The sequence below is a fragment of the Danio rerio genome, chromosome 8, assembly GCF_049306965.1.
Source record: "Danio rerio strain Tuebingen ecotype United States chromosome 8, GRCz12tu, whole genome shotgun sequence".
NCBI lineage: Eukaryota > Metazoa > Chordata > Actinopteri > Cypriniformes > Danionidae > Danio > Danio rerio.
The window spans coordinates 56,237,568-56,265,018 of record NC_133183.1 but is presented as its reverse complement, the minus strand read 5'-3'; the positions used below and the strand labels follow the sequence as shown (position 1 = coordinate 56,265,018).

At 38.9% G+C, this 27,451-nt stretch overlaps 2 protein-coding genes across 52 annotated transcripts in view; one reads left to right on the top strand and one right to left on the bottom strand.

Annotated features, from left to right (window-relative positions):
• The window catches only part of sult1st2 (sulfotransferase family 1, cytosolic sulfotransferase 2), a 41,543-nt gene extending 14,675 nt beyond the window's left edge, over positions 1-26,868 (top strand). For 5 of the 51 annotated variants that reach the window (XR_012383882.1, XR_012383883.1, XR_012383885.1 and 2 more), the window contains 11 exons: positions 1,210-1,354; positions 7,590-7,690; positions 15,116-15,240; positions 15,690-15,828; positions 20,059-20,187; positions 20,511-20,611; positions 22,931-23,057; positions 25,304-25,401; positions 25,490-25,664; positions 25,738-26,122; positions 26,774-26,868. Coding sequence is in view for 14 of the 51 variants with exons in the window: in XM_073909886.1 (XP_073765987.1) it covers positions 15,217-15,240; positions 15,690-15,828; positions 20,059-20,187; positions 20,511-20,611; positions 22,931-23,057; positions 25,304-25,401; positions 25,490-25,664; positions 25,738-25,850 (906 nt within the window). In the remaining 37 variants the exon portion in view is untranslated. 51 annotated transcript variants of the gene reach the window in all.
• Positions 790-4,087, bottom strand: pimr187 (Pim proto-oncogene, serine/threonine kinase, related 187). The gene is made up of 6 exons (NM_001386645.1): positions 3,142-4,087; positions 2,317-2,411; positions 2,153-2,203; positions 1,690-2,065; positions 1,412-1,585; positions 790-1,307 (listed from the first exon to the last, which is right to left on the bottom strand). The coding sequence occupies exons 1-6, from the start codon at positions 4,028-4,030 to the stop codon at positions 1,180-1,182; spliced, it is 1,713 nt and encodes a 570-aa protein (NP_001373574.1). The 5' UTR covers positions 4,031-4,087; the 3' UTR covers positions 790-1,179.
• Positions 26,869-27,451: the final 583 nt, after the last annotated feature.

Here is a 27,451-nt window from a genome sequence, read left to right as displayed (position 1 = left end):
CATGCTGAATCACTGATATCTGTTGGTTTGCAGTCCTAACGTTCAATTTCAAACATTTTATTTTATTTTTAAGATCTGAGGTGAACCATCTGCTGCTGCTTACAGTAGTACAGTAATAAATGTCACGTAAAATGTCACATTATTAGCATTTAACACTGAATAAAGCACATGAGCTGTACCTGAGGCGATGGCTGATTACCTGTGAGAAATAGAAGCATAAAAGTTTCTAAAATAGTAATTTCAGGTGTCGGTTAGGACAAAAACAGTTTTTAGATGTCAGATGTCTCACCTTGAATGCAGAAAACAGCCGTAGTCACCATCTAACCCTATCTGTAGTGAATATACAGCTGACTGGGTGAGGAGTTCTGTTTAGGCATGTGAAAAGGGTTTGTTGGTGAAGTTTGCTCCTCGCCAATGTCGCTTCTGTCTTGCTTGGTTTGGGACTTGTGAAGCTCCTCATCGTTGGATTTGGTCTTCTGTGTTTTGGCTTTAAGCAGTGACATTCACATTACACTGAACTAAACCGCTTCAGTCCAGTTGTCACAGTTGTAGTTCAGTTTAATCTGCTAGAACTATGTAAAGCTGTTTAACACAATCTACATTGTAAAAAGTGCTGTAAAAGTCAGTTGAATCAGTTGTGAAGTATACAGGCATCACTGTGCCATTTTGTAAAACCTGAAACAATATAACGCCATTGTTTGGCAACCTCAACTGCTAGGTGAAGACAGGACAGTTCAACACTTTAACTATAGGAGTGCATTAAGTTAATATTGAACGAAATGAAAACACTTTATATGTGAAAAGTATTCATTTTTATTCATTACATACAGAACAAGCATTTATTTACAATCTCCAAAAATAAACAAAAATCTTCTTCTCTTCATCCAGATACAAACGCCGGCCCCCTTCAGCTCCTCCTCTTTATCAAACCACAAACACCAGCCCCAAACAGCTCCTCCTTCCCACACAACCACAAACACCAGCCCCATTCAGCTTTTTCTCTTCGAAAAGCCACAAACTGCCCCATGTTCGTGGCTTGACAGAGTTTCTGGCTGAATATAAAAGAGGAGCTTAGTGTTAGCGGCTGGATGAAGAGGAGGAGTTCGGTGTTAGTGGATCGATGAAGAGGAGAAGTTTGGTGTTGACGGCTGGATGATGAGGCTGGATGTTCTGATCTTTTTAATCTTTTCGTCTGTTGTTTGGCTTCAGGATGAAGACCTGGAACCACCTCTGGTGAAGGATCTCGTCAAGTGAAAGCCGCTTGTCTGGCTTACTCTGCAGACACGAGCAGATCAGATCTACGGCTTCTGTGAAGAAAGAAGGGGGAGATGTCAGGTTATTAGAAAACTTTACGGTTGGTGTAAATGATCACATGTTTTAAGATCCTGTTTCATCATCCACATGCGCTTACCTTTGGATAGGTCTTCAGGCTGCCAGGTTCTTTTGACAATCTTGTGGAGCTCCATATGAGGGTAGCGTCCACACAGCATCCTGAACAACAGTTTGCCTAAAGAGTACACGATTGCAGGCTTGGCGTGGAACCTTCCCTTCTGATAGAACTCCGGGGGAATACAAGCCCTTGAGCCTGGAAGAAAGAGAAAGATTTAGTCCCAATGCAGTTAGCTTTTTGTCTAAATATCCATATTAACAAAATAACTTCACATAAATTGTGGCCATTATCATACATACCCCAAAATGTTTTATAGCCAGTGTCCTTCATGCGGCTTCCTGTGCCAAAGTCCATCAGTTTGACCTGCAAGGTGTGGGGGTTGATGAGCAGGCTCTCCAGCTTGATGTTATTGTAGACTCCCCTTTCGCAGCATGCGTTGGCAGCAGTGATCACCTGGTGCATCACCACTCGTGCTTTCGCTTCGCTCATTTTGTTCCCGCAAGAGGATACAAACTGGTCCAGGCTCACAGCTGATTTGGGATGCTCTAGCACCAGTATGTATTGGTCTGGTGCCTCATACCAGTCCAGCAGCTGTATTACTTGAGGAACCTTCGGACCTCTGCTCATCATAGTCATCAAACCGACCTCTTGTGGAACAGTCTTGTCAGATGGTTCCTGCAGGAGAGATAATAGACGTATTAGTGAGATGTGATTGAACTGAAGTGGAGACTATTTTTAACAATGTTGCGAGTGTGAACTTACAATCGTGATCCTTTCCATTGATTTTGTATTCTTCACGCATTTGATATCCACCTGTTGACCAAGAGAAAGCAAAAGTTAATACACACGATCCAGTCATGCGGCATTTGTCAAATTTACATTTCAAGGGAAAAGCCCAAAATCTTTCTGTTATGTCTGAAACAAACCATTCGGCAATCCGACAGACGAATTCCCTCATAGATGACTCCTGTTGATCCTTGACCAATCAAGTGAAGGATTTTATAGTCCTGGGAGATTCTACCTGTAAATAAAACAAAGAAACAAACAATGAAGTACATTTTTAAGCAAAAACCATCAAAAGTCTGAGTGAAGATTGCTTTAGAATAGCTCTATTTTAACAAACTATTATTATTGAAGGTGCCTTATAATGGACTGGTTCAATCAGATCAATTGTTCTCTCATATCTATATTATAGGTATATCATGGCATAGGTATGTTTAAAAATCTGTTCTTTTATTATTCTGACACATAACTATATAGGAACTTTCTGCTGTATGGATATTGCATGCTAAATTTGATATATCATGCAGCCCCAATCTGAGCCATGTTATGGTAGACAGACACTCAAACGTTTGAGCTTGGCATGCACGGGTCAGGTTCAGTGGTTTAAATAATCTCAAACACTTCACATCAGTACTTGCTGACATATAAACCTGGTCAGATTCACAAAAAAGCTTGATTAGCTAAAAATGATTATGATTCAAAATGCTTTTAGTGCAATTCTTAAAAACACTTCAGAAATATTTTCTTAAAGGAACATTTTTTTTCTCATGAATACAGTTAAGTTATAGTATAGAGCTATTCGTAATAACATATTCTGTAATATATTTTATAATATGTTCACTCAGAACTTAAGTAACTATCATTATCATATGCAGTGGAGTAAAAAGCTCAATATTTAGTTTGGAATTGTTATATAACTTGTAGTGAAGTACAATGTACTTCAGGATAAAAACACCTGATAAACTGACCTGTATTTCCTTCCCAGTTGAATGTGGTTTCCTGTTCTGTTTTCCAAAAATCCGATGAGGAAGATGTGCTGTCCTCGGACACGCTGGAGTCCTCGCTGGAAGCGTTTTCCTCATCGTTGTGGTGTTCAGCGGTCAGCGAAGACGCACAAGGCTGCCTACTGTGCACTGAAGCGCGGTCAGATTCGCTGATGCCCGCGGTACCCAGCGAAGACGCACAAGAGTGCCAACTTAACACTGATGCGCGGTCAGATTCACTAACCGGGGTGCCAAGCGAAGACGCGCACGAGTGCCAGCTGTGCATTGAATCGCGGTCGGATTCGCTGTTTCCCGCTATGGTAAGAGAAGATCCAGAAAAGTCCCAGTATTCAGTGTCGTCGTGCCGTTCAGTTTCTGTTGACGGGGTCTTCACAGGGGTCTGGATAGACACGCGCCTGTTGACCCGCTCGTCATGAACTGTCCTCGGCGACACACACGCAGCTTCGCCGTCAGGGGATCTCTGAGGCTGTGGGCTGCTCAGCTGGATCTGTGGGGCTCTGGTTCTAGTTCTCTTGAATTTCCGAGAAAACCATTTCCAGAGCCTCTTAAGTTTCTTCTCTCTTGTCTGTGGTGCTGGGCTTGGTGAAACACCAGCTCCAGTGTGAATGTGGGAGATGAACGTAGCGTTGCTCGGTCCGGCTTCGTCATCAGAACATCTCCGGTGCTCGAGGTCGCCCTCGGATGTGCACTGGTTCTGCTGGGCTTTCCCGGATTTCCGAGAGGCCCAGTTACAGAACTGTTTTACTCTCTTTCTAACTCGTCCCATTGCTTTAGGTTTCTTTCCAAACTCGAGAGAATTGTTATCAACGGCGAACTGAATATTTGTAATATCACAATCAACTGAAAACGCCATAAATCAGACGTAAAACGCAGATCTATAGTTATTCGGTGCAGCTCGCTCGAGTTGTTGTAAGAGAATGAGCCGGTCTGCAGTCTACATCATTATAAGAATACGATGGAATGTTTGACGTCATGACTCATTTGCATACAGCAGCGCAAGGCAGCGCCATTCAAAAGAAAATAGATGTTTTCTACCGAAAATGTAAATCTTAGCTGTGTTTAAACACATTTCTTCTTTTCTAAAAAGTTTCTTATTACATTTTACAATATCTCGTTCGTCAAATTTCGAGCTGGAACTACTCACAAACATTAATTATTTATTGATAATCGCAATTATGTGGGGAGGGGGTGTGGTGTTTAATGCTTGATTTCCCTGAAGGTTGTCAATACGAGATGTGTGTTTGGTTGGGCGAGAGTCTTCCCTTTATATAGTGTTAAAATCGTTTGATCTGATCTGTATTAAACTAAAGAACTACTACTTATAAAAAATATGTTCACGTAAATTTGATCCGCCCCCCTCCTTTCTCCCTCGCCCGTAATGGTTCAGTCCTAGATGCATGATGGCGCCCAGCGGTGATAAACACTGTTAGTGCTCTAAAGACACATTTTTCTTGTGAAATTGGTGTTTGTGACTACATATAGCCGACAAGTAAAGTCAGATTAGACTCATAGTGTGTATTTAAAATAAATAATCATTTTAATTTGATTGTAATGCATTAATGAGCACTTCTTGAACCAAACTTTTTCGTATGAAGGGGCCAAAAACCAAAAACTGAGAGCCGTGGCCGAAGGTAAATATACCAAACTATAGTTGCCATGGGTAGTTTCCTCATTTATTTCATAATATTACAAAATAAATCAAAAGCATTACTTTAAATTGCATTACTTAATGCAGGATAACATTTTAAATGATAACTTGTTGCAATAAAAACATAATCACATTTATTTTGACTTGATTTGCTCATCAAAGTCTCTGTATTTTCAGCTGACAATACATTTAAACAAAATCTGACTTAATTTATACCATCTAATTAAAACATTTAATTTCACTTAGCTTTTAATATTAAAATAAGCAAAGGTTACATTAAATTTGAATTGACAATCTCGAAACCATCTCATTCATTCTCCCTCTCTTCTCAGATTACATGGTGGGCCAAATCAAAGCTTACCATGGGCCAACTTTGGCCCTAGTTTGAGCATCTCTGAACAATAGTTATTGTGAAAAGCGGCATACAAATAAACTTGAATAGAACTGAGTGTACATGCCTGTGCTGGCACATGGAAGTTGCATTTCAGGTATAGCCTACTTCAGTGGTTCTCCAACTGTGGTACGTGGGCTTCCTTCTAGTGGTACGTGGAAGAATTAAATATGTCATATGTACATGCTACATATATTTCAAAAATTTATTAAAAATGATTTATGTATGAATATGACATGTAATAATAATTATTATATTACAAATAGCCTATGTTTCTGAGGTCCAGGCAACATTTCCAGATGTTGATGAATTGGCTATACTATATGCTAACACTTTACATTTAAGTTCAGCACTTTTCTTTGCACTTTAAGAACAGTAACCTACCATTTTTAACCTTTAAAAGCACATTTTAATTAAAATGTTGACATTTTTAGTTGCTTGTTTGTTTGTTTTTTACATATAAGCACAGTACAGTGTTAATGTTCATACTATTTATGTTTAAACTGGCTGACATCAATAAATATTCTTAATAACAGGAATTAATCTGCCACGTTTTGAACTGTGCAGAGCTGTAGCTGCTTTACTGTGCTGTACTGCGCTACTGTATTTCAATACTGCTCATTATGGTGGTACTTGGAGAGACAATTTGTTTTTGAGGTGATACTTGATGAAAAAAGTTTGAGAACCACTGGCCTACTTTATTAGCAGCCAAAACTGTAAAGCAAAAAGAAAACACTATTGCTATTTTAAAATACTTTTATTAATGTTGTTATTGCTCTATATGGACTTAATTATTATGTATGATCCTTCCTTGTAAATATATAAACAAATGTAAAATGTATGTGCAATGTATTTTTGTAATACGTAATTATTGCAATCTTAAAATCTTGAAAAAAACACAAACCCATTTGTGTATTGTTACAGTTTGAAAGCACAAGTGTGCTATAAAAACAACCATGTACAGTCTCATAAACCATTTGCATGTGAAAAACTACATTGTTGCGCAGGTTCACATCTGCATTGTACCACCAAAACAGAAAAGCCACCGCCAATTCAAAAACTTTAGAGCTAGAATTTCAGTTATTTCCTTTCATTAAATCGAGTATTTTAATATCTCAGTCATGACAAAAACTGATGATTTTGCTCACAGAACAAGATTATGAAGCCATCTACAGAGTTCTTTCTCTGTTTTCACTAGATATAGTCTAGCTACTTAAAATAAAACAATATGCAACAGAGAGACTGACTGAGAATGTGATCTGCCTTCATTTCTGTACTGGTTGGAAGTGTATTTTAGGAAATTCCATCATTTGCTCAAAGCCTTTAGAACTGATTATTATACATTATGATATTATATATAGTATATTTTGTATATACAGCACAAAAGAGTAAATACAAAATTGCATAAGCACAAAATAATTATCTGTGTTGCACAGCAACACCCCAAAAATAATTGTATGGGTCTAAATTAAGGTTTGTTTAATGCCAAAAATCATTAGAATATGTAAAGATTGGGTTTAAGGAGGACATTTTCTACTGTAAATATACCAAAACTTATTTGTTTGATTAGTAATGTGTGTTCTAATCTAGTTTGGACAACTTTAAAGGCGGTTTTCCCAATATTTAGTTTTGTTTTTGTTTGTTTTTTACACTTTCCGATTCCAGATTGTCATATATCTTGGCTAAATATTATCCTATGCTAACAACCGTACATCCGTGGAAAAATTTTAATCATTTTTTTCAGTTTCATCTTTCAAAATTTGACCCTCATCACTGTTTTTTGGGGGGATTTCCCTGCTTACTTGAGATGTATTACTGTCCTGATACTGATTGTCTTTGCATGACATTCATGTATGACTGTATTAAGAGTTGACAGTAGTTTGCAGCATACTGTGGTGTTTGGTTTTAGATGACAGTATTAATCACATGCAGCATTAATATTACACACACAGCTGTTTAAAGTTCAGATGGCACTGATGTTGAATGCTGGTGGTCAGTTCAGGTCTTTGTCCAGTAGAGGTCAGTCTGTCGTCTTCATCAGAGCCAATTATTAATGTAGATGGAAATTTGTAAATTTGACAGTTCATATTCACAAAATGAGGGGAAACAGAAATATGATTTAAGTTCTAAATGTGAAAACTGCTCCAGCATTTTAGTATCTGTATTGATTAATCTACATGTTGTTTTAGCAAAAAACAAATAATAATATCATAGCAATTGTGTTATATTATATTGAGTGTCTTAAATAAGTAATTTCAAATAAAAGATCTTTTCATATACTCCACAAGAGCAAATAATATAATTTATTAAAATAACACCCTCTTAAATATTCACCTGGATGATCCATGAGTGTTTTTTTTTCTGTTTTTCCAGAAAATTCTCCTGGACACTCCTGGTTTTGTCTTCAGTATTGACCGTATGATTTGAGAATTCATCTTGTCACACCAAGGACAACAACGCAACTATTACAGAAGGTAAGAACATGAACTGATGCACTCACTGACTTTATACCTTCTCAAAATATTGTAAAAAACTGATGTTGTTGAAAATAAGAGAAGTAATACAGGTTCCATATGTATGATCCATGTCAATTTATTAGAGGACATGTTCTATGTTACACCCCGTAATAATATTCTTGTTAAGTTGCTAAATTTTAGTAAATGCTCTACAGTTCACTTTAAAACTGTATATATATATATATAGTTGCATGTGTGGAAGTAAACACTAAACTTCAAGCAATCATTCATCCAAGAGGAAGATCATCTTGACCATGTCATATGGCAGCAACTCAATGCATTTAGGCACATGGTCAAGACGATCTTCTGCAGTTCAAACCAAGCATTAGAAAAGGGAAGAAAGGTGATTTAAAGAGCACCTAGGTTACCCCTTTTTTCAGATTTAACATGAGTCTTTTGTGTCTCCAGAATGTGTCTGTAAAGTTTCAGCTCAAAACACCCATCAGATTATTTATTAGACGTTTTATAAGATTCTATTTTAAAGCGGTTGTGTTGTACTGCACCTTTAAGGCTAGTCCTCCCCGCCCACCGTTTCTGCGTGCCTTATCTCCTCCCTCGGCTGCGTCAGACAACAGACAGACATAAAGAAGGAAGATCTCACGTAGCGTTTGTGAGAAATACTATAGTAAGAACTTTACCAATGAGTATTTGATACATTTGTTGTGGACTTGTAACGATGAGTCACACACAATGTCGTTACGCACAGTTCACGCACAGACACACAGACACACACACAGAGACACACAAAAACAAACACAGACAGACAGACAGTGCGCTTGTTTAGCTTTGCACTCTTTTTGCACACAAATGTGACAGAATATTATTTTTGTTTATATGTATTTAAGTATTTTGTAATTCGTTATTTTTCTTTTCACACCTGTTATATTTTTGCTTTATTATCATTTCCAGCTGTGTTTTTGCAACTCTTGTAATGTTCCTGGATATGGCATATATCTGAATTTATATCTGAATATCACTCTTTACAACATCCCGTGGGGTTGACGGCCAAATAACAGTTCAAACGGTGTAAAGCCTGTGGACGTCCTGGGTACCTCTCTTATGCGGAACAGCACGTACAGCAAGTCCTTAATTTCGTGACTTAAGTCTGACTCGAGTCAAGTCGTGTGACTTGAGTGCCCCATCTCTGCTATAAATAGACACACAATAGCATAGCGTGCTTTCGGTTTTCATTTGGTGAGGCTACAAACGGGTATCAAAATCCCGCCACGGTTAATGGTGATTGGCCTGGTGACACAGTCGTCAGATTTTAATTGGTACTTGTGTAAATTATGCTCAAAAGTTTTCTTAAAGAAGAATCTCTGGTTTGATTTTTAATTCCTTTCTGTTAGATCTAGTTATGTAGCTGGCAGCTAGCTCTCTGCAACTCTTACATGGTCGCCCACTGAAGCTAAGCAGGGCTGCGCCCAGTCAGTACCTGGATGGAAGACCACATGGGAAAGCTAGGTTGCTGCCGGAAGTGGTGTTAGTGAGGCCAGCAGGGGGCGCTCAACCTGTGGTATGTGTGGGTCCTAATGTCCCAGTATAGTAACGGGGACGCTATACTGCTCAGTGAGCGCCGTCTTTCATATGAGATGTTTAACCGAGGTCCTGACTCTCTGTGGTCGTTAAAAATCCCAGGATGTCATTAGAAAAAGAGTAGGGGTTTAATCCTGGCCAAATCTGCCCACTATCTTCTGTCCATCATGGCCTCCTAACCCTCCCTATATCATAATTGGCATATCATCACTCTGTCTCCTCTCCACCAATCAGTTGGTGTGCGGTCTGGAGCAAAATGGCTGCCGTCGCGTCATCCAGGTGCACGCTGCACACTGGGGGTGGATGAGGAGATTCCCCCCCGTTGTGTAAAGTGATTTGAGTGCCCAGAAAAGCATTATATAAATGTAAGTATGTATTATTATTATTATGTAAGGACTAGCACGACTATTGTTACTAACTTTTGTTTATTTTGGTGAAAGGCCCTGTTTGTTGTGTGTTGTATGCAAATACCATTGTAACTATTCCCTGGGTCTCCTTTGTGGGTGTGACTGGCACTGGTGAGGTGGCGGGACCTTTCTATGGTTTGTGGTGATTTGTATTTGTATTGGAGTGCTGTGGTTGCTAGAGTGTGTTTGCTGTGCTACTGGGAGTTAAGAGTTACTTGTTGGTTGCATCTTCTCACATTTAGTCTTGCCCTGTTGGAAGCCTGTGGTTTGTCATGAATGTTTTGATTATATGTGTTTGTTTTCTTTCTTTTTCTTTAAACTGAGATTGTCCAATTTATGGGATATTTTAACTAGCAACTGGATTTGTGCTTTGTAATAAAACTGCTTGTACAAGTAACAGATTTCTGATTACGTTTTGTGGCTAGTTATATACTTATCCTTACTCGATGGGTTACACACTGTTGAAAGTAAAATATCCAAATGTCTTCCTATTTTTCTTTGAGGAACATAGTTTTTAAACATTTCAATAATTTTCTCATGTCTTCGTTGGCAAACCGGTGATCCTCAGCCCATCTTTGCTCCTAAAGGACTAGATGTTTCCTGGATGCTGCTTTTGCACCAAATCACAATTACAATCACCTGTTGACATCACCAGAAAACTTCTTACAGCAACCCTTTCATGTTTCAAAATATGTTAATTAATTTTAAAATCGGGAGTCAGCTTTGAGATAGAAACAGTTGTTTATTGCAATTTTGAGGTGAGTTGTGGTTAAACAATAGCATATATGTTGGCTTATTTCGATTATGGATGCTGTAGTCATTAATATAATGAATATTAATATCAATCAAATATAAATATTTCTTTAAAAAAACAGGGAGCTAAGAAGGGAGCGTGGAATTTAGGACACTGTGTAGTAACATTTGTAGTAAAATGAATTAGCGAATTTACAGTACACACTGATGTAACTACTGCTCCCAACAGCAGACTGCTGACATATTATGTAATATTTAGTAAATTAATAACAGGATCAGATAGTTTATCTGGACAAAGTCTCCCTTCGAACATCTAGTGCTACTGCACATAGTGAAGTATTAGCTATGTGAAGTATTGTGTATGACCCTGCACGATTAAATCAAGTTCTTTCTAAAACCACCGTAGCTCTCACTATTTTAATATACATTTAAAAGTGTTACTTTATATATATATATATATATATATATATATATATATATATATATATATATATATATATATATATATATATATTCATATATATATATATATACACACACACACACATTTTGGAGCGGCCATATTGAAGATGGACCCAGCGATCTGGCTCATTAGGACATGCCAACATGACTGCCCTCGAGGATCACATAAAGGACTACATAAACCTTGCTCAGCTAACAGATCTCCCTGATTTTCTACTGGTTGAAATGTTCTGCTATTGATTGAATGAACCTTTAAAGACCACCCTCACCAGTTATGGTCCTTGAGAGTCCCTTTATGACTTACTAAGGGCCTACTCACACTATGCCATCCGTACCGTGCCCAGGCCCGTTTCCCGGATCGTTTGAGAAGTGTGAGTGCGCTGAATCGGGCTCAAGCACGGTTCACTTGGCCGGCCCTGGCCCGGTTGGAAGAGGTGTGCCTGAGCGCGGTTCACTTGGGCTTTGGCGCAGTACGCTTGTGTGTGAGTGCAAAACGCGCCAAAGCCCGAAACTGAAAGCGAGACGTGACTTTTAAGGGGCTGTTTCATATGGATTTATTAATCATTCTTACTGTTCAGTGAACGCAAACTGCCGTAGTTTATTAAAGACAAGAACTCCTCACATCATGACAGCTGCGCGGCTTCAGCAGACCTCCTCATTCCTGCAGCATTATGATTGTTTTTGAGCGCCAAAAGTGGCGGATCTGTTCGGCGAAATATCTGACTGCGTGTCACTGCATTCCTAAGGACTGTTTGACGAAATATTTGACAGCATGTCACTGCATAACAAACGACTGAAACGATATAACTAGAGAAATCTCCACTATGCTGCTGAGTGAGAGAGTGCTTGTAACTGAACAGCGCAGCAGCGATGACGTAAGCGTGCCGAGGCCCATTCGTGGTGTGAATGCGGGCCGTCGGGGGAGACAGGAGGGGGGACAAGCGTGCTTTTGCCCGGTTCGAGGCAACTGTACCTAGTGTGAGTAGGGCCTAAATCTTGCCCTGATTATCGATGAACACCCTCTCACAAAATGGCCACCAGCACCTTATCACTGCCAGAATCATTGCCAGAGTCTTTATCGCCACCACCACTGCCTAGGTTGCCAGAGCCATCTTCCCCACATAGCAAAATATCTATGGCCCAGCTCTGGCCCACACAATCAGCCGTTGCTTGGCCCACATGCCACAGTGAACTATGGTACATGACTGCACCAAGTCTGGCTTCCAGACAAGGGGCTAACATAGACCATATCTGGGCCAAGTCTCAGCCAAGTTAATGACCCTTTACTGAGCCTGAATTAGGCCAGATATGTTGGTGTGTCAAATGAAATTGATAAACCCATGAAGCATTGTGCTGCAGGCACACTCTGGGTGTGCCTTTTCTTGAAGCGACTTGATTGGTAGAATTATTTTCATTTGAAAATAATAACAAGATATTTTAAATTTGGGTCAAGATAGGCCAAGCATACATGGCTCACATATCAATTATTAACATCTGGACCAATGATTACAATTTAGATTTGGCCCAAGTATTGTGTGCCGCCTTAAAGACGGTGCCACCTCTGCCAAACCAGGGCCATGTTTAGCCCACATGCTGTATGCCAGTGCCCAATCTGGCAAATGCCAAATCTGGGCCAGAATTCTTTGCTACCTGGGTCACCGCCACCTGAGCTTTTTGATCGGCCGCTGCCGCCTGAGCTTCCCAATCGACCACCGTCTGAGCTTCCAGAATGAAGGTCGCCAGATCCTCCAGGATTCCCCACATGCACCAGATTTTCCTGAATCTGTGTAATTTCCCAGTACGGCCAGAGCTATGTGACTTCTCAGTGCTCCCTGAAGTGCTTCTATGCTCCAGGCCCTCCTCAGCTCTACGCTCCAGGTCCTCCTCAGCTCCACGTTCCTGGCCCTCCGCAGCTCCACGCTCCAGGCTTTCCACAGCTCCATGCTTCAGGCCCATCTCCACTGCATGGACCTGACCCTCCGTCCCTCCCCCGGTTGTCCCTCCGCTCCACTGCCCTCCTCCATGGAAGTGTCTGAAACCCACTCCAAAAAGGGGGTGGTGGGGGGTGTTCTGTAACAATCACCAGCGGTCTAGAAACTGATCGCTGGTGAACTACACACACACACCACAAGAACTACATCTACCATGATGTTGTGCGACAATCAACACCTTCTCCAGCTGACCATCATCCGGACACTCACTCACACACGGCTGCAGTTTATTTACACTTATTACTAGGACTATTTATACCAGTTTGTGTTTCCCTCTCCATTTTTTGTTGCTCCCACAAAGCCTGTGTGTTTCCTGGTGTGTTTTGCCTTGTTTTAGTTTAGTTTTGTTATAGTTTTTCGTTAAATGTGTTCAATGCTGCATTTGGATCCACACTTTGTTTCTATCTTCTGCACTGCACATCGGACCACCACAGATGGTAATAGACAAGAAATGTGCTGTTTTTCACTAACAAGTCTTTCGGCAATCCTATACAGCTCAAACCACTGTAGATAAAGTTCTCTTACAGTCACATTCTCATTGAACTTATCTGAATCTTTTTTATCTAACTAGAACTACACCTGTATTCTACCACTGTACCACTCCCACTGCTGACTGCTTGATTTTTTTTCTGAACATGTTCCACAATGATGAAATTTTCTAATCTGACATTGAGTGTTTGCCTGTTCACCCTTAAAGCCTTTAAAGCAGATTTGACGGAAAGTGCTATAGAAATAAAGATGACTTCATTTGACACACTGTTAACATAGTTGCCGAATAGACTTTCAATGTAATTGCATGTATAGTTTATATATTTTATAAAGTAAATTGGGTATTTTATGCCACAGTCTTAAGCAGCAGGAGGCTTTATGATGACCTGAGGTGAACATTCATTAATAAATCCGTGATAATGACCTGAGGTAACCATTAATCATATAAATAAGTCAGCGATGATGACCAGAGGTAAACATGATAATGATATGTATTATTTAATCAGCTACGATGACCTGAGGTAACGTTAAATATATTAATGACCTGACAGAATAAATAATCTGATTAAATCGACTCAACCTAGATTTTACAGTGAATCACAGTATGTTAGTGTCTCGAATACTCTTGTGTGTTTAAGCAAGTGTTTTGTTCTGTTTATCTTTGAATAAAACTGAACGCGATACAACAGAAATTAGAAGTAGCATAATATACTAAAACAGAAGTATTAGACAAATTTGCGGTCGCTTTAAGCTAGAAAAACACCCAAGTTTAATCGCGTTTGATAGCTAGGCACACTATTAAAAAAAATTCAAATTGTTATCTTGTTTTAATTTGAGCCAGAATGTACATTAGGGCACATCAATTTAATGTTTGTATGGATGGCTAATTAGGCTAACTTGTCAATGCAAACTAATGTTCGCTAAGCTGGAAAAACAGAGCAAATCCATAGACAAATATTAATTTTGTGATCATAAATTTATTAGAGAAAGCTTGTGATCTTACCTTTTCACTGGTAAAAATTCAGGTGTGTTTTTCTTATTTTTTATTTTTTTGCAGGCTTTGCAGGGGGCACAAAATGATGACGTCATGACATTTGATTGGCTGATGGAGTTGTTGTGCCTGGGTCATCATAAAAAATGTTAGTCTCAGGACAACTAGCACTTGGCAAAATCAGGACATGCTTTAATTAAATTCAAATAAAATCAAGTACATTTGTATAGTGCTTTTCACAACGATTATTGAATTAAAACAGCTTTAGAAAAGGTGCACCTTATTGTATACAATCAAATTTAGCAAAGTTAAGTTATTGTTCATTCATTCATTCATTTTCTTTTTGGCTTAGTCCCTTTATTAATCTGGGGTCACCACAGCTTAATGAACCACAAACTTATCCAGCACGTTTTTACGCAGCGGATGCCCTTTCAGCCATAACCCATCTCTGGGAAATGATTGGTTATTGATAATTTATAAATTATTTAATAATTATTCATATCACACATTTAATTTCAGCTGAAATCGTTACCCTGTTGTAAAATTACTTGTAACAAACCTCTAAATGTTTTTGTTTGAGCAATTCCTGTCATGTAACATTTCCCAAATGCAACTCGAATGCAGCTAACTTGTAAAATCATAGAGTTTTGTTGGCCATGTGTACTGCCCTTAATTTGCACATTAAAGATAAGATAAGCCGTGATTTGTAGACATCAGCATTGCATGACAGCTCAGAATGTAATTACATATGTAGGAGCTACAAGGAAACATTGAAGGCGAGCAAAAGAGAGCTGGAAGCAAAAAGGAGAGAGGATTAACAACGCTTGTTTAAAGAAGGAATATCTTTTCACTATAATGGAGATCCCTGACTTTTCCTCAGTGAGTATATATATATATCTTTATGATGGTATAGATCAACAGCTGCATCATTCATCTTTTTAAGATACAATAATTAGGAATGAACGATACAGAATTTGCACAATTTATCATACATTTATTTCTTTCATTATTCAACTTTAGAAGCGTACTTTGTGTACTTTATTCACTAATATTGCAACACAATCTCCAGCCATTTGTAACTTTTTAATTTAGTGGCTAATTCGTATGAATTCGTACGATCTAATTCGTTTAGGGGTGGGAATTCGTACGAATTAGCCACTAAACTGACAAAACGTAAAATACTTAACGTTTTCTCGTGAGATCAGGCTGGATATTGTTATGGATGTCTAGAATCTACTTAAATTTCCACATTGAAAATATCCACAAAGAAATTTTCCATTGAGTGTAGTGAAGATCTACCATTTAACTGGCACTTTTACATTTTGCAGATGAAACTGGATAGCCGGCCTGAGCTGATTGATTTTGAGGGTGTTTCCATGACCTGCTATTTTACTGACAACTGGGAAAAAGTGAAAAATTTTCAGGCAAGACCTGATGACATTCTAATTGCCACTTACCCTAAAGCAGGTGAGGGCATCTTAAAGTTTTACACAAAAAACAATTTATTTAATTTAGCATATAGGAATAATGATGTTTATGATGCGCTTTCTGAACTTCAGAACACTTTCATTTAAGGCTGCTCTCATTTTATACTTGTGTCTATTGACTAGAAAAAAGAAAGAAAACTGTTTGCTGTCTCAAAGTCCTGATACTTTACTGCTGATAGTAACAGTTATCACACACATTAAACTTAGATTCCGTTGTAAATTGCATCTTATTACAAGCTTTAGTTAGAATTACATCCCCAGGCTGTGAATTATTAATCCCGACTACTTCATGAACATTGAAATGTGTTGGATTATTTTCAGGGAAATGCAGATTTAAAGTTTTTTCAGGTAGATCCTGACTGCTTTTCATTTTTATATCTCTTAGTCATATGATTTCAGATATCTCTTACTATGTCCCGATCAGGGTTTTTTTTTCATTTGAGTATCTTCCGATATCAAAATCTAATCCGATACTTCTATAATACATAAAGAAAGAATAAAGAAGAGTGAAGAAACAGATCCAGGATGTTTCTTATTTTTCATTTAATTCACCTTATTTTAACATATCTGGGCCAAGTCTCAGTCAAGTTAGTAACCCATAACTGGGCCAGATATTTTGGTGTGCCACGGCTGCAATTACATTGATAAACCCATGATTCATTGTGCTTTAGGTGTGCTATGGGTGTGCTTTTTCTTGAAGCGATCCGATCGGTAGAATTTTTTTCTTCATTTAAAATAATAAAATGGTATTTTAAATGTGCGTCAAGATAGGCCAAATATATGCATAGCCCACATATCAATTATTAACATCTGGGCCAAATACTATATTTTACATCTGGGCCAAGTATTGGGTGCCGCCTTAAAGACGGTGCCACCTCTGCCAAACCAGAGCCATATTTGGCCTACTTGCTGTGTGCCAGTGCTGAATGAATGCCTGTTGTGCCAGATTTTTGCCAAATGTGGGCCAGAATTCTTTTGCTTTCTGGGTAGTTTAACATACAGTTTTTCTATAAGATAATATCATTATGCCCAAACATTGTCGAGTGATTCGCATATTTAGAAAATTCACACCTTAATCTTTCTGTCAGTGCATAAAAAACTTTAAAAATTTGAGTAATACCTTGTAATAAATTTAACAATGTTTTGACAATGTTGCCCACTGTCAGTTATTCTTAATCTTAAAAATCTCAATCTTTTGAAATTTTATGTGAAGACCTACAAGTGTAATTCTACCTGTGTGACTCCACAGAGCAGCAACCACAACAGAAGCTATGTTTCCATCCAAAAATGTGAATCAAATTTATGTGCAAAACTGGAATATCGCTTAAAAGATGTGCGAATAAAGCAGCGTTTCCATCCGAGTTAAATGAACAAAATCATCACTAATTAACTGGCGCCAAATATCAAAAGTAAAAAAAGAATTTATTGAATTTGAAGAAGCTGAGTGAATCTTTTCTTTATTTAATAAATTACTTCAGAAGACAAATGTCGACACGCAATGAACGCGTGGTGGCGTTTGAAGGCGTGAGACATTGAGCACAGATGCTCTTGACTGTTCTGTAGGTATTTAATAATATAATAACACTAATACTGAACTTCCTAACCATTTTAGAATTACCAAAACAGCATTTCAGATGTTTTACAATGCGCTCAGCCTGCTAGTTTGTTCATTCACACACAATTTCATCATGACCTTTTTTAATGCACATACTGGATATTGTTTATTAAAAGGGTTTCCAATGTAGCGTATGCACATCTTTTCTTATCACATTAAAAGATTATCCTACTCAGTTCATTTTAAAATGTATGAACATCTTGGCATTTCCATCCACCTATTTTTATGTGCACATCTAAAATGCAAATAATAATAAATAATAATAAAATAATAATAAATGGGTGAATGAAAACGTAGCTAGTGTAGGGTCACATAGTTTGCCGGTACTATGATTGTACCACAATATTATAGCTAAATATGGCCAAAATACTGGCGGTGCCACTCTAAAACGGTTCTACAAAAGTTAATGTTACATGTGGAAATGTCGCTAAAATTTTCCCAGGTATGTGGACCAGACACATTCTCACACTTCCGTAATTTACATGAGAACAAGGAAACAATTTTGGTTGAGGCTCACAGTATGGCCATTTCTATGTGCTGAACTCCTGTTATTCGACCATGTGTAGATATACCCAGATTTTCTTTATAGGGCACATTTAAACTTAAAAAAAATACATATTGCCTATTTAAAATTATTTAAAAATAAACATTTAAAAGTGATTTGAGTGAAATCATCTGGGCCATCATGTATTAATGCTGCGTACGCACAAAAACTTTGCGTACGCCAGATTTCATGCTCACGTTTGGATTTACTAATGATGAAATTAAAGTGAGACATTGCTATAAAGATCGCCATCTGTAGACAAATATGCATACGTGAATTGGAAACATTTCCGTTTAATAAATGTGCTAACGATATGTGATGCTCAAATGCGCTTAACAAATATTGTAGCAAGGTGGCCTTGGTCAACCCATGATTAATTCATCCTCACAAACAGCATGGTAAGGATGAGGCTCCAAGTAGTCAGTTGTAGAGCGGGCAATTGGGCAGCTGAAATGCCGGTGACGCTGCCTTGATAAGAGAGGAGGGGTGCTGCTATACAGCCCTAACAAAGTTTTCCTCTAATACATCTGTGTCATGCTGTAAATGTGTCTTAATGTCCACATTATGACGGTGCGCCGCTGTTTTCCTCTTAACCTGCACCTTTACATCGGACCATTTCTTTTTTAATTCACTCACGGTGCAATGTTCAGACCCCACTTTGTTAACCGTGTCAGCTAAACTCTCCCACTCTATTTTTTTCTTTTGTTATTAATTCCGGAGAACAAACTTGCAAATAACACAGTTTTTCTCCGGTCTACCTGCGATAGGAGCACCTCCCATTCACATTCTGTGAAGTTTCACTTCTGGCTTGCTTTGCCATTGCTTTTTCGTTTGGTTTTGCCAAAGTGGAGTCATTACCATATTTATACGGGGGAGGAGGCAAGGAAGGGTTTTGCACTCATGCACGTGCACTCAGTTTCACATTAATTCGAATGTACAAAAAGAATATGCATGGGATTCTGCATACTTAGTGTTTCATACATCTGATTTTTTTACTGCGTTCGTACTTTTACAGCTTTGTCAGTACCCAATGTTTTAGTATGAATTCATCCAACCCAAGCTTATTCTGAAAACGTAGTCCCGCGGACGTTTCTGGAGACAGCGGAATACGTCCCGGGAGGTACGTACGGCTGCATTTATTTTTTTTTGAAGCGAACGCTACGAGGTGGTGTGACGCTGTTTCCTTTCGCGCTTGCCGGCCGGCCGGCCGACCGCTTACCTCCCTGTGGAGGGCTTTCCCGCAGCAACCCGTTTGTCCACTCAGCTCACCGTGTTTGCGGCAGGCTTAAGATGCAGAGAGGAGTTGACCACGCCGATCGGTTTCGAGTCCGGGGAAGAGCGGTTCCAGCAATCAGGTAAGACAAAAACAGAATCCCAAAAATTAAGTGAATGAGTTTCATAACATGGTGAGAACGTGGTGAAATCCGAAAACGCGGTAGAAAAAAAAAATCAGGGCTTTTCTTTTTTTGGACGGCTTTTGTAAACTGTTGCTCGGGTTTAGGGAAGTGAGCAGGCGGGCGGGTCAATTGGTAAAATTGGTTGGGTTTAGGGAAGGAGGAGGGCGGGTCAGCCGATTGGCCGGTCGCGCAGTCAATCATCCGGTCAAACGGTCAGCGGCCTCTAGTGGGTTTACGCGAGAACAGCGCGGGCGCGAACTGCACGTTTGAAATGCGAAAAAGCGCACAACAGCGGCCTCTCGCGGATTCGCGAAAACTAAAACTGCAGCCGTACATACCTACCGGGACGTATTCCGCGGCCTCCAGAAACGTCCGTGGGACTACGTTTCTACAATGACCCTGGGTTAAATTCATTGCAAGTCTTTTTACATGAGGCCCCTGGTCTTTGATATCTGTCTGAATTAAATCTGCTGTAAAAGTGTGTAAGTTTTGCTAATAAAATGGGTTTTCTTATTCGCAGATACATACAATATTTTAAATGTCTGCACTTATCAGTGCTAACTTTTAAGCACATTATAAATTTACTTTATGTCTCTAAGAAAAGGTTTTGCAGCAAGCAATACTGTAAGTTCTACTCTGTATTTTTTCTTGTAGGTACCACCTGGGTTTCATACATACTTGACCTTCTATACTTTGGCAATGAAAGTCCAGAGCGTCAGACCTCCCAGCCTATCTATATGAGAGTGCCTTTCTTGGAGATGTGTTTTCAAGGATTACCATTAGGTCAGAAGCCAAAATATAATGAGTGTACAATAATTTATTAATGTTTTCGGATGGGTTTTCTTCATTTTCAGGTAGGAAGCTGGTAAAGGGTTGTTGTTTTTTTATGTCAGAATGTTTGGTCAAATTGTCTTATTTATGAAAACAGAGAAATTTTTGACTTTGGAATTGGTAGAGCCACTTTGCCAAACTCATAAAGTGTAGCTTCTACACTTAAGTGACAATAAATTTAACATTATTATCCTGTATTATTTAAATGTAATTTATATTATTGTGTATTTTACTGTAAGGACAACTCTAGAATCACATTTAATTTTGACTTTCAGGTACAGAGCTGGCTGATACTCTGCCCACCTCTCCTCGCCTCATTAAAACACATTTACCTGTGCAGCTTGTGCCCAAGTCCTTCTGGGAGCAGAACTCAAAGGTACAGCTATAGTATTAATGCTAATGAGTTAGTGAATCTAGATCAGTATCCAAACACAATCCCAATCCACTGTGTTCTTGCAGAATGCTGTAGTTTGTATAGATGCAGATTACAAGCAAATGGAACATTTATGCATTGTCATGAACCAGCATTCAAACTGCCTTGTGGAAAAGGGCTAACAATATAGACCTCGATGTTAGACCCAGAATGTTAGACACATTCTGTAGTACACTAGTGCAATGTTTCCCAAAATTTTCAGCCCAAGACCCTTAAATTAAAAAGTCAATGATTTGCGCCTCGGCGTCGTGGTAGATGTAGCACAATCGCCTCACAGCAAGAAGGTCGCTGGTTTGATCTTTAGCTCGATCAGTTGGCATTTCTGTGTGGAGTTTGCATGTTCTCCCGGTGATCGCAACGGGTGCTCCTGTCCAAAGACATGTGCTGTAGGTGAATTGGGTAAGCTAAATTGTCTGTAGTGTATGTGTGTGAATTAGAGAGGATGGATGTTTCCCAGTGATGGGTTACAGCTGGAAGGGCATCCGCTGCACAAAACGTGCTAAATAAGTTGACTGTTCATTCCGCTGTGGCGACCCTAGATTAATAAAGGGACTAAGCTGAAAAGAGAATTAATAAATGATTTGCACCTCCCAACATACTCAGAGGTAGTTATATACCAGGGGCGGCCAACCCTGTTCCTGGAGAGCCACCTTCCTGCAGATTTCAATCGCAACCCATATTAACACACCTGCCTATAATTATCACATGGTGTTCAGGTCCTAATTAATTGGTTCAGGTGTGTTTGATATTGGTAGCAACTGAAATCTGCAGAAAGGTGGCTCTCCAGGAACAGGGTTGGCCACCCCTGTTATATACAGTTGAAGTCAGAATAATTAGCCCCCCTGAATTATTAGACTCCTTGGTAATTTTTTTCAACAATTTTTGTTTAATGGAGAGCAGATTTTTTTCAACAAATTTCTAAACATAATAGTTTTAATAACTCATCTCTAGTAACTGATTTATTTTATCTCTGCCATGATGACAGTAAATAATATTTGACTAGATATTCTTCAAGACACTTCTATACAGCTTAAAGTGACATTTAAAGGCTTAACTAGGTTAACTAGGCAGGTTAGGGTAACTAGGCAAGTTATTGTTAAATTATGGTTCTGTAGACTATCGAAAAAAAATTAGCTTAAAAGGGCTAACAATTTTGACCTTAAAATAGGTTTTAAAAAATTCATAACTGCTTTCATTCTAGCCAAAATAAAATAAATAAGACTTCTTCTCCAGAAGAAAAAATATTGTCAGATATACTGTGAAAATTTCCTTGCTCTGTTAAACATAATTTGGGAAATATTAAAAGAAATAAAAAAATTCAAAGGGGGGCTAATAATTCTGACTTTAATTGTATGTATACAAACTTTGTGTGCAATGTAGCACACACACACACACCAATAGGCATATATAAACATTGGCATATTGACAATATAAAAAAATGCAACAGTCTAACAACCATATCATTTTATTTTAGGAATTTATTCATTTGTTCCATTTCACACAGCAAGCACAGCATTGTTGGTTTTATTCCGGGGACCTCCACACAGAAATAATTCTTCTCGTTCAGTCGTGACCTGTATTTATTTTTAATATATATGAGTGTTGATAAGGTGTCAGAAAGTTTGCCATGGTAAAAACATGGTAAAAAAATCTGCTGCAACTGACGCTTTTGCTGTGTCAACTGATGTAATCACCCCAGGAGTTAAAATCCAAAGGCTGATGGCATTTTATTTGCATGTTTTTTAATCATTTTTCTCCGGCTTAGTCTCTGATGTATCAAAGGTCACCACAGCGGAATGAACTGTGAACTGTTCTGGCATATGTTTCACACAGCGGATGCCCTTCCAGCCGCAACTCAATATTTGCATGTTGTTGTTTTTTAAATGCAACTATTAAGTCCTTTTTTTTTTGTTAATTATAGATACAATATGATAACTAAGAGTTAAAAAAATATTTAGATTTTTGGTTATACCCTCTGTCTCATTGTTGTGCAAAACCCTTTGGGAAGCACTGCACTAGTGTTAAGTAATTCTGCAATTTAGGCCAGGCATACATAGTCTAGTTCACTAGAGCCAGTCACTAGGGTAGCACAGGCACAGATCGATAGCAAACAGAAAAATTCTGTTCCATGTCTCAGTGGTGTGCAAAAAACTTTTTGATGAAGCAGCAGCATAGCAGCATTGCCATGTAGATATTCATTAACATAACATTTAAATCAAGGCAGAAGTTTCTTTCTTTCTTATATTTGGCTTTTTGTTCCAGGTTGTGTATGTAGCACGGAATGCAAAAGACAATGCAGTTTCATATTTTCATTTTGATCGAATGAACATGGGACAGCCTGAACCAGGAGACTGGAACACCTTCTTACAAAAATTTATGGATGGAAGGAGTAAGTAAAACATTTTATTAAAGTAATAAAATATGAAAGTGGTTAACTTAAAGGGCTATGAAACCCCCTTGTTTCAGCAGGGTGTTTTCACACCTCTACTTTGGAAAAAGTCAGGAAAGTGGGCGTGTCCAGCTCTCTTTAGGGGGGAGTGTCGGTGGAGCAAAAGAGGGATGTTATGGGAGTGTCAATTTGGGCATGCACTGATTTTCAGAGTCAAAACAAACACACACACACACACAGGGGAGAAAGTGACTGTGTTTACTTGGACATCAGTAATCGAATTATTTGACAAAATATTAAATGGTGGACTTTAACTGCAGTTTGGCTCTTTCATTCAGGAATTTCATTTATGCCCCTTGTGACAAACGAGAAATTTTATTCGAGGAACTTCTAAGCGTGTATTTTTCATGCAATGTTTGTTACCGCACAGCGAATGAGAGAAAAAACCCTTCGCATTTCCTGGAAACTTAGGTAGCAGAAAGCAGTGTGTGTTATTCTGGTCACAAAATGCAGTGTAAATCCTACACGACGGTATGTTTGATTGTGGTGCTAACATGTTTACACTCTGTGTAATAGTTAGTTTGATACGAACTAACTTTGCCATCTGAATAAAGAAAGATCACTGGTCGTTCACTTACTAAATCTGTAGAGACAGGACAAGCAACAGCAACTAGAGCTGTGTCTTTATTAAGAGGAGACGAACAGCAAATCCGGATCTCACCATTTGCAGATGGGAAAAGCTCTCGGGTTAACAATGTTCCTTAGACACATATTGTTGTCAAGCGTCGCGTGCACTGCAATCCACACGTGAGTCCAGCTGCGCTCTCATAGAGAGAAAATGAAAATAAAACCTTCGCTACAGCAAATTGTAAAAGCAACACTGCACGCTTGTTTTGCCAACACAACATGGCGTCTCTCTGCCGTCTAAACACTGTAACATTAATGAATAATAATGAAGTTGCACAATAGAGCGCGCTGATTGGTTTGAACCAAGCCTTACTCATGCATTAATGTAGCACACTCGGAGACGTAATACGGTACTCCCAGGTACAGACGTCCAGTCTACATGCTGAAATACACGCTAAGATCTCATGGCCGGGACGCAACTTCAAAAACTCGTTTCAAACCGGAAGTACGAATTTGCTCGAAATAACGCAAAAACAACCAATTTTCACTTTTTAGTGAAATATAGGTGTCCTAATATTGTTTTTAGCAGTGTGGAACACATATACGACTGTCAACAGCTCAAAAAATGTGTTTTGGTGTTTCGTGACCCTTTAAGCCAGTTTTCTATCAGTACACAGCTTGACCAAGAATGCTTCCAGATCGTTCCTTACAGTTAGTTGTACTGAAACACCAGCATTGAGAAATGACACATTTTTAATGTGGCAAAACATTTATTATAAGTTACTATTTGCTTTCTTTGATGTATTGCACTTAATATTTCTTCTCTGAACTATGGAAAGTCAAGGTCCTTTGTAGTTTAACGGGGAATTTTTACGTTTTATTTGCTGTGTTTTCACTAAAGCATGTATGTGCTCTTTTTAAAATGCATTCAAGAGTTCACACTTTGATGATGGATAATAAAGCTTGTTTGGCATGCTGTCCCTGGAGAGAGCCCTGAGCTAATTAGATTCTCAAGCCGTGGGCTCCCTTCCGTTCGCAGGGTGAGAGGAGAGTTTGAGCTCAGGCAGATCTCGATAAACTCCCCTCGGCTTCTGGCTAATGACAGATTTAGGATGGCTGAGGAGAGGTGTACTCGCTAATGAGCTTGGCTATGGTATCAATTTGCCATGTTCAATTAACTTAGATTGTGTTTTTTGGACTGTTGGAGGAAACTTGAAAACCCACGCGAGCACGGGGAGACCATGCGATCTCCGCACAGAAATGTAATCTGGTTAGAAGGGAATATACCCGAAGACATTCTTGCTGTGAGGCAACAGTGCTAATCACTGGGCCGTTGTGTCTGCCATCTGGAAAAGAAGGGGGAGTAGGAGTGGGATTCTTTAAGATGAAAATATTGAGATAAGAAAACTCTGGGTATTTATAGTGAGTTAGGAATCATCTGATTAAAGAATCAATGAAAAATGTTGAGGGAAAATGTTTTTATTGTCAGAAAATATATAATTTTATTTAAATTTTACTACATAAACGTTTGGAGAGTGACGATATTATGCGAGACATCCAAAATGCCCTTTTAAATCATAAAATTTGTATCTGTTCTAAAATATGTCATTTTTCTTTAGATGTATTTGGTCCTTGGTATGATCATGTTAATGGATATTGGAAGAAAAAACAGACATATTCTAACATACTGTACATGTTCTATGAGGATATGGTTGAAGTAAGTGAAGTTTATAAAGTTACTAACTTAGAAAAATTTGTAATAAAACAAAATCGGCAAGCATATTTAATGTACATGTCTTGCTCAGGACACTGGACGTGAAGTGGCTCGTTTGTGCTCCTTCTTGGGATTGTCCACTTCAGCCGCAGAGAGGGAGAGAATAACAAAAGGGGTTCAGTTTGATGCAATGAAACAGAACAAGATGACCAACTATTCCACTCTCCCTGTCATGGACTTCAAGATCTCGCCCTTCATGCGGAAAGGTCAATAAAGCATCTACTTTTAAATCTAAATTCTTTACTTCCACTCGCTTTGATTTTCGTTTTGTTTGTGTAGGTAAAGTTGGAGACTGGAGAAATCACTTCACTGTGGCACAAAATGAACAGTTTGATGAGGTCTACAAACAAAAGATGAAGAACACCACTGTCAAGTTCCGCACTGAGATTTAAAACTAGAGTTCTTGATCTTTAACCAGAATAATCTATATATAAAAAAATATTATCATCCACTGGCCTACTTAGAAATCTGTTTACTTGCATATGTTATTTTATAAAGGATCATTTAAGATCTTCTAAGATATGAGTTTTGAACAGGATGATCTGTTTGACCAACCCTTCCTGCAGCTAGTAAGAATTGTTTTTTATGTGAATCAGAAACTCCAGATTGAAATTTTGTTGGTTGCCCAAAAAAATTGTGAAAGAACACTATTTAAAGCAGGGATGTCAAACTCAATTTCTGGAGGGCCACAGGCCTGCACAGTTTAGTTCCAACCCTGCTCCAACACACTTACCTGTAGGTTTCAAACAAGCCTGAAGGACTCAATTAGTTTGATCAGGTGTGTTTAATTAGGGTTGGAACTAAACTGTGCAGAGCTGCGGCCCTTTTGGAACTGAGTTTGACACCTGTGGTCAAGATGATTCAAAGTACCCAGATGAGCCTGTGTTGATCAGTGATAGTGTTAAGTCACACTGGTCTTTTCCTCCCATAGACTTCCATTCATACTCACATGAATGCGTCAGACCGGAAACGCAGGGTCATGCGTCAAGTTTCACAGGTTGCTGCATTGCAAAGTTCAAGCTTGGTGTACTTTGACCTGCGAAATTGCATCACTTGACTGCATGAGAACAATCGAGGATCAAAACATGAAATCTCTAGAAAGAAATTTAAAACATGGAGCAATCGCTAGTTTTTAAATATGTCTAATAAGCTTGTTTAATCCCGCCCTTTTTCACAGCGCCACACGACAGAATATCGCATGCTCAAACTCTAATGTGACCGCAGCTTTACCTGTAGGTTTCATACAAGCCTGGAGGACTTACAGTAATTAGTTAGATCAGGTGTGTTTGATTAGGGTTGGAACTAAACTGTGCAGGGCTGCGGCTCTCCAGGAATTGAGTTTGACATCCCTGCCATGTGATTTTTTTTCTGTTTTATTGGTTCAAATAAAGCTATTGTTTTTAAAACATATTTTAAGTCTATTATTTTTGTTTCACACAACACCATCCAGAATATTTCATCCAAGAATGTTCTGTGATATTACTTTGATATCTTTAATATTGGGCGAGGCAGTGGCGCAGTAGGTAGTGCTGTCGCCTCACAGCAAGAAGGTTGCTGGGTCGCTGGTTCAAACCTCGGCTCAGTTGGCGTTTCTGTGTGGAGTTTGCATGTTCTCCCTGCCTTCGCATGGGTTTCCTCCGGGTGCTCTGGTACATGTGGTACAGGTGAATTGGCTTGGCTAAATTGTCTGTAGTGTGTGAGTGAATGTGTGTGTGTGGATGTTTCCCAGAGATGGGTTGTGGCTGGAAGGGCATCCGCTGCGTAAAAACTTGCTGTGGCGATCCTGAATTAATAAAGGGACTAAGCCGACAAGAAAATTAATGTCTTTTAATATTGGTGGCAGTGGTTAGCACTGTCGCCTCACAGCAAGACGAGTCCCGGCTGGGTCAGTTGAGTTTGCATGTTCTCCCTGTGTTTATGTGGGTTTCCTCCAGGTGCTCTGGTTTCCCCCCACAGTCCACTGTCCAGACATGCGCTATAGGTGAATTGAGCA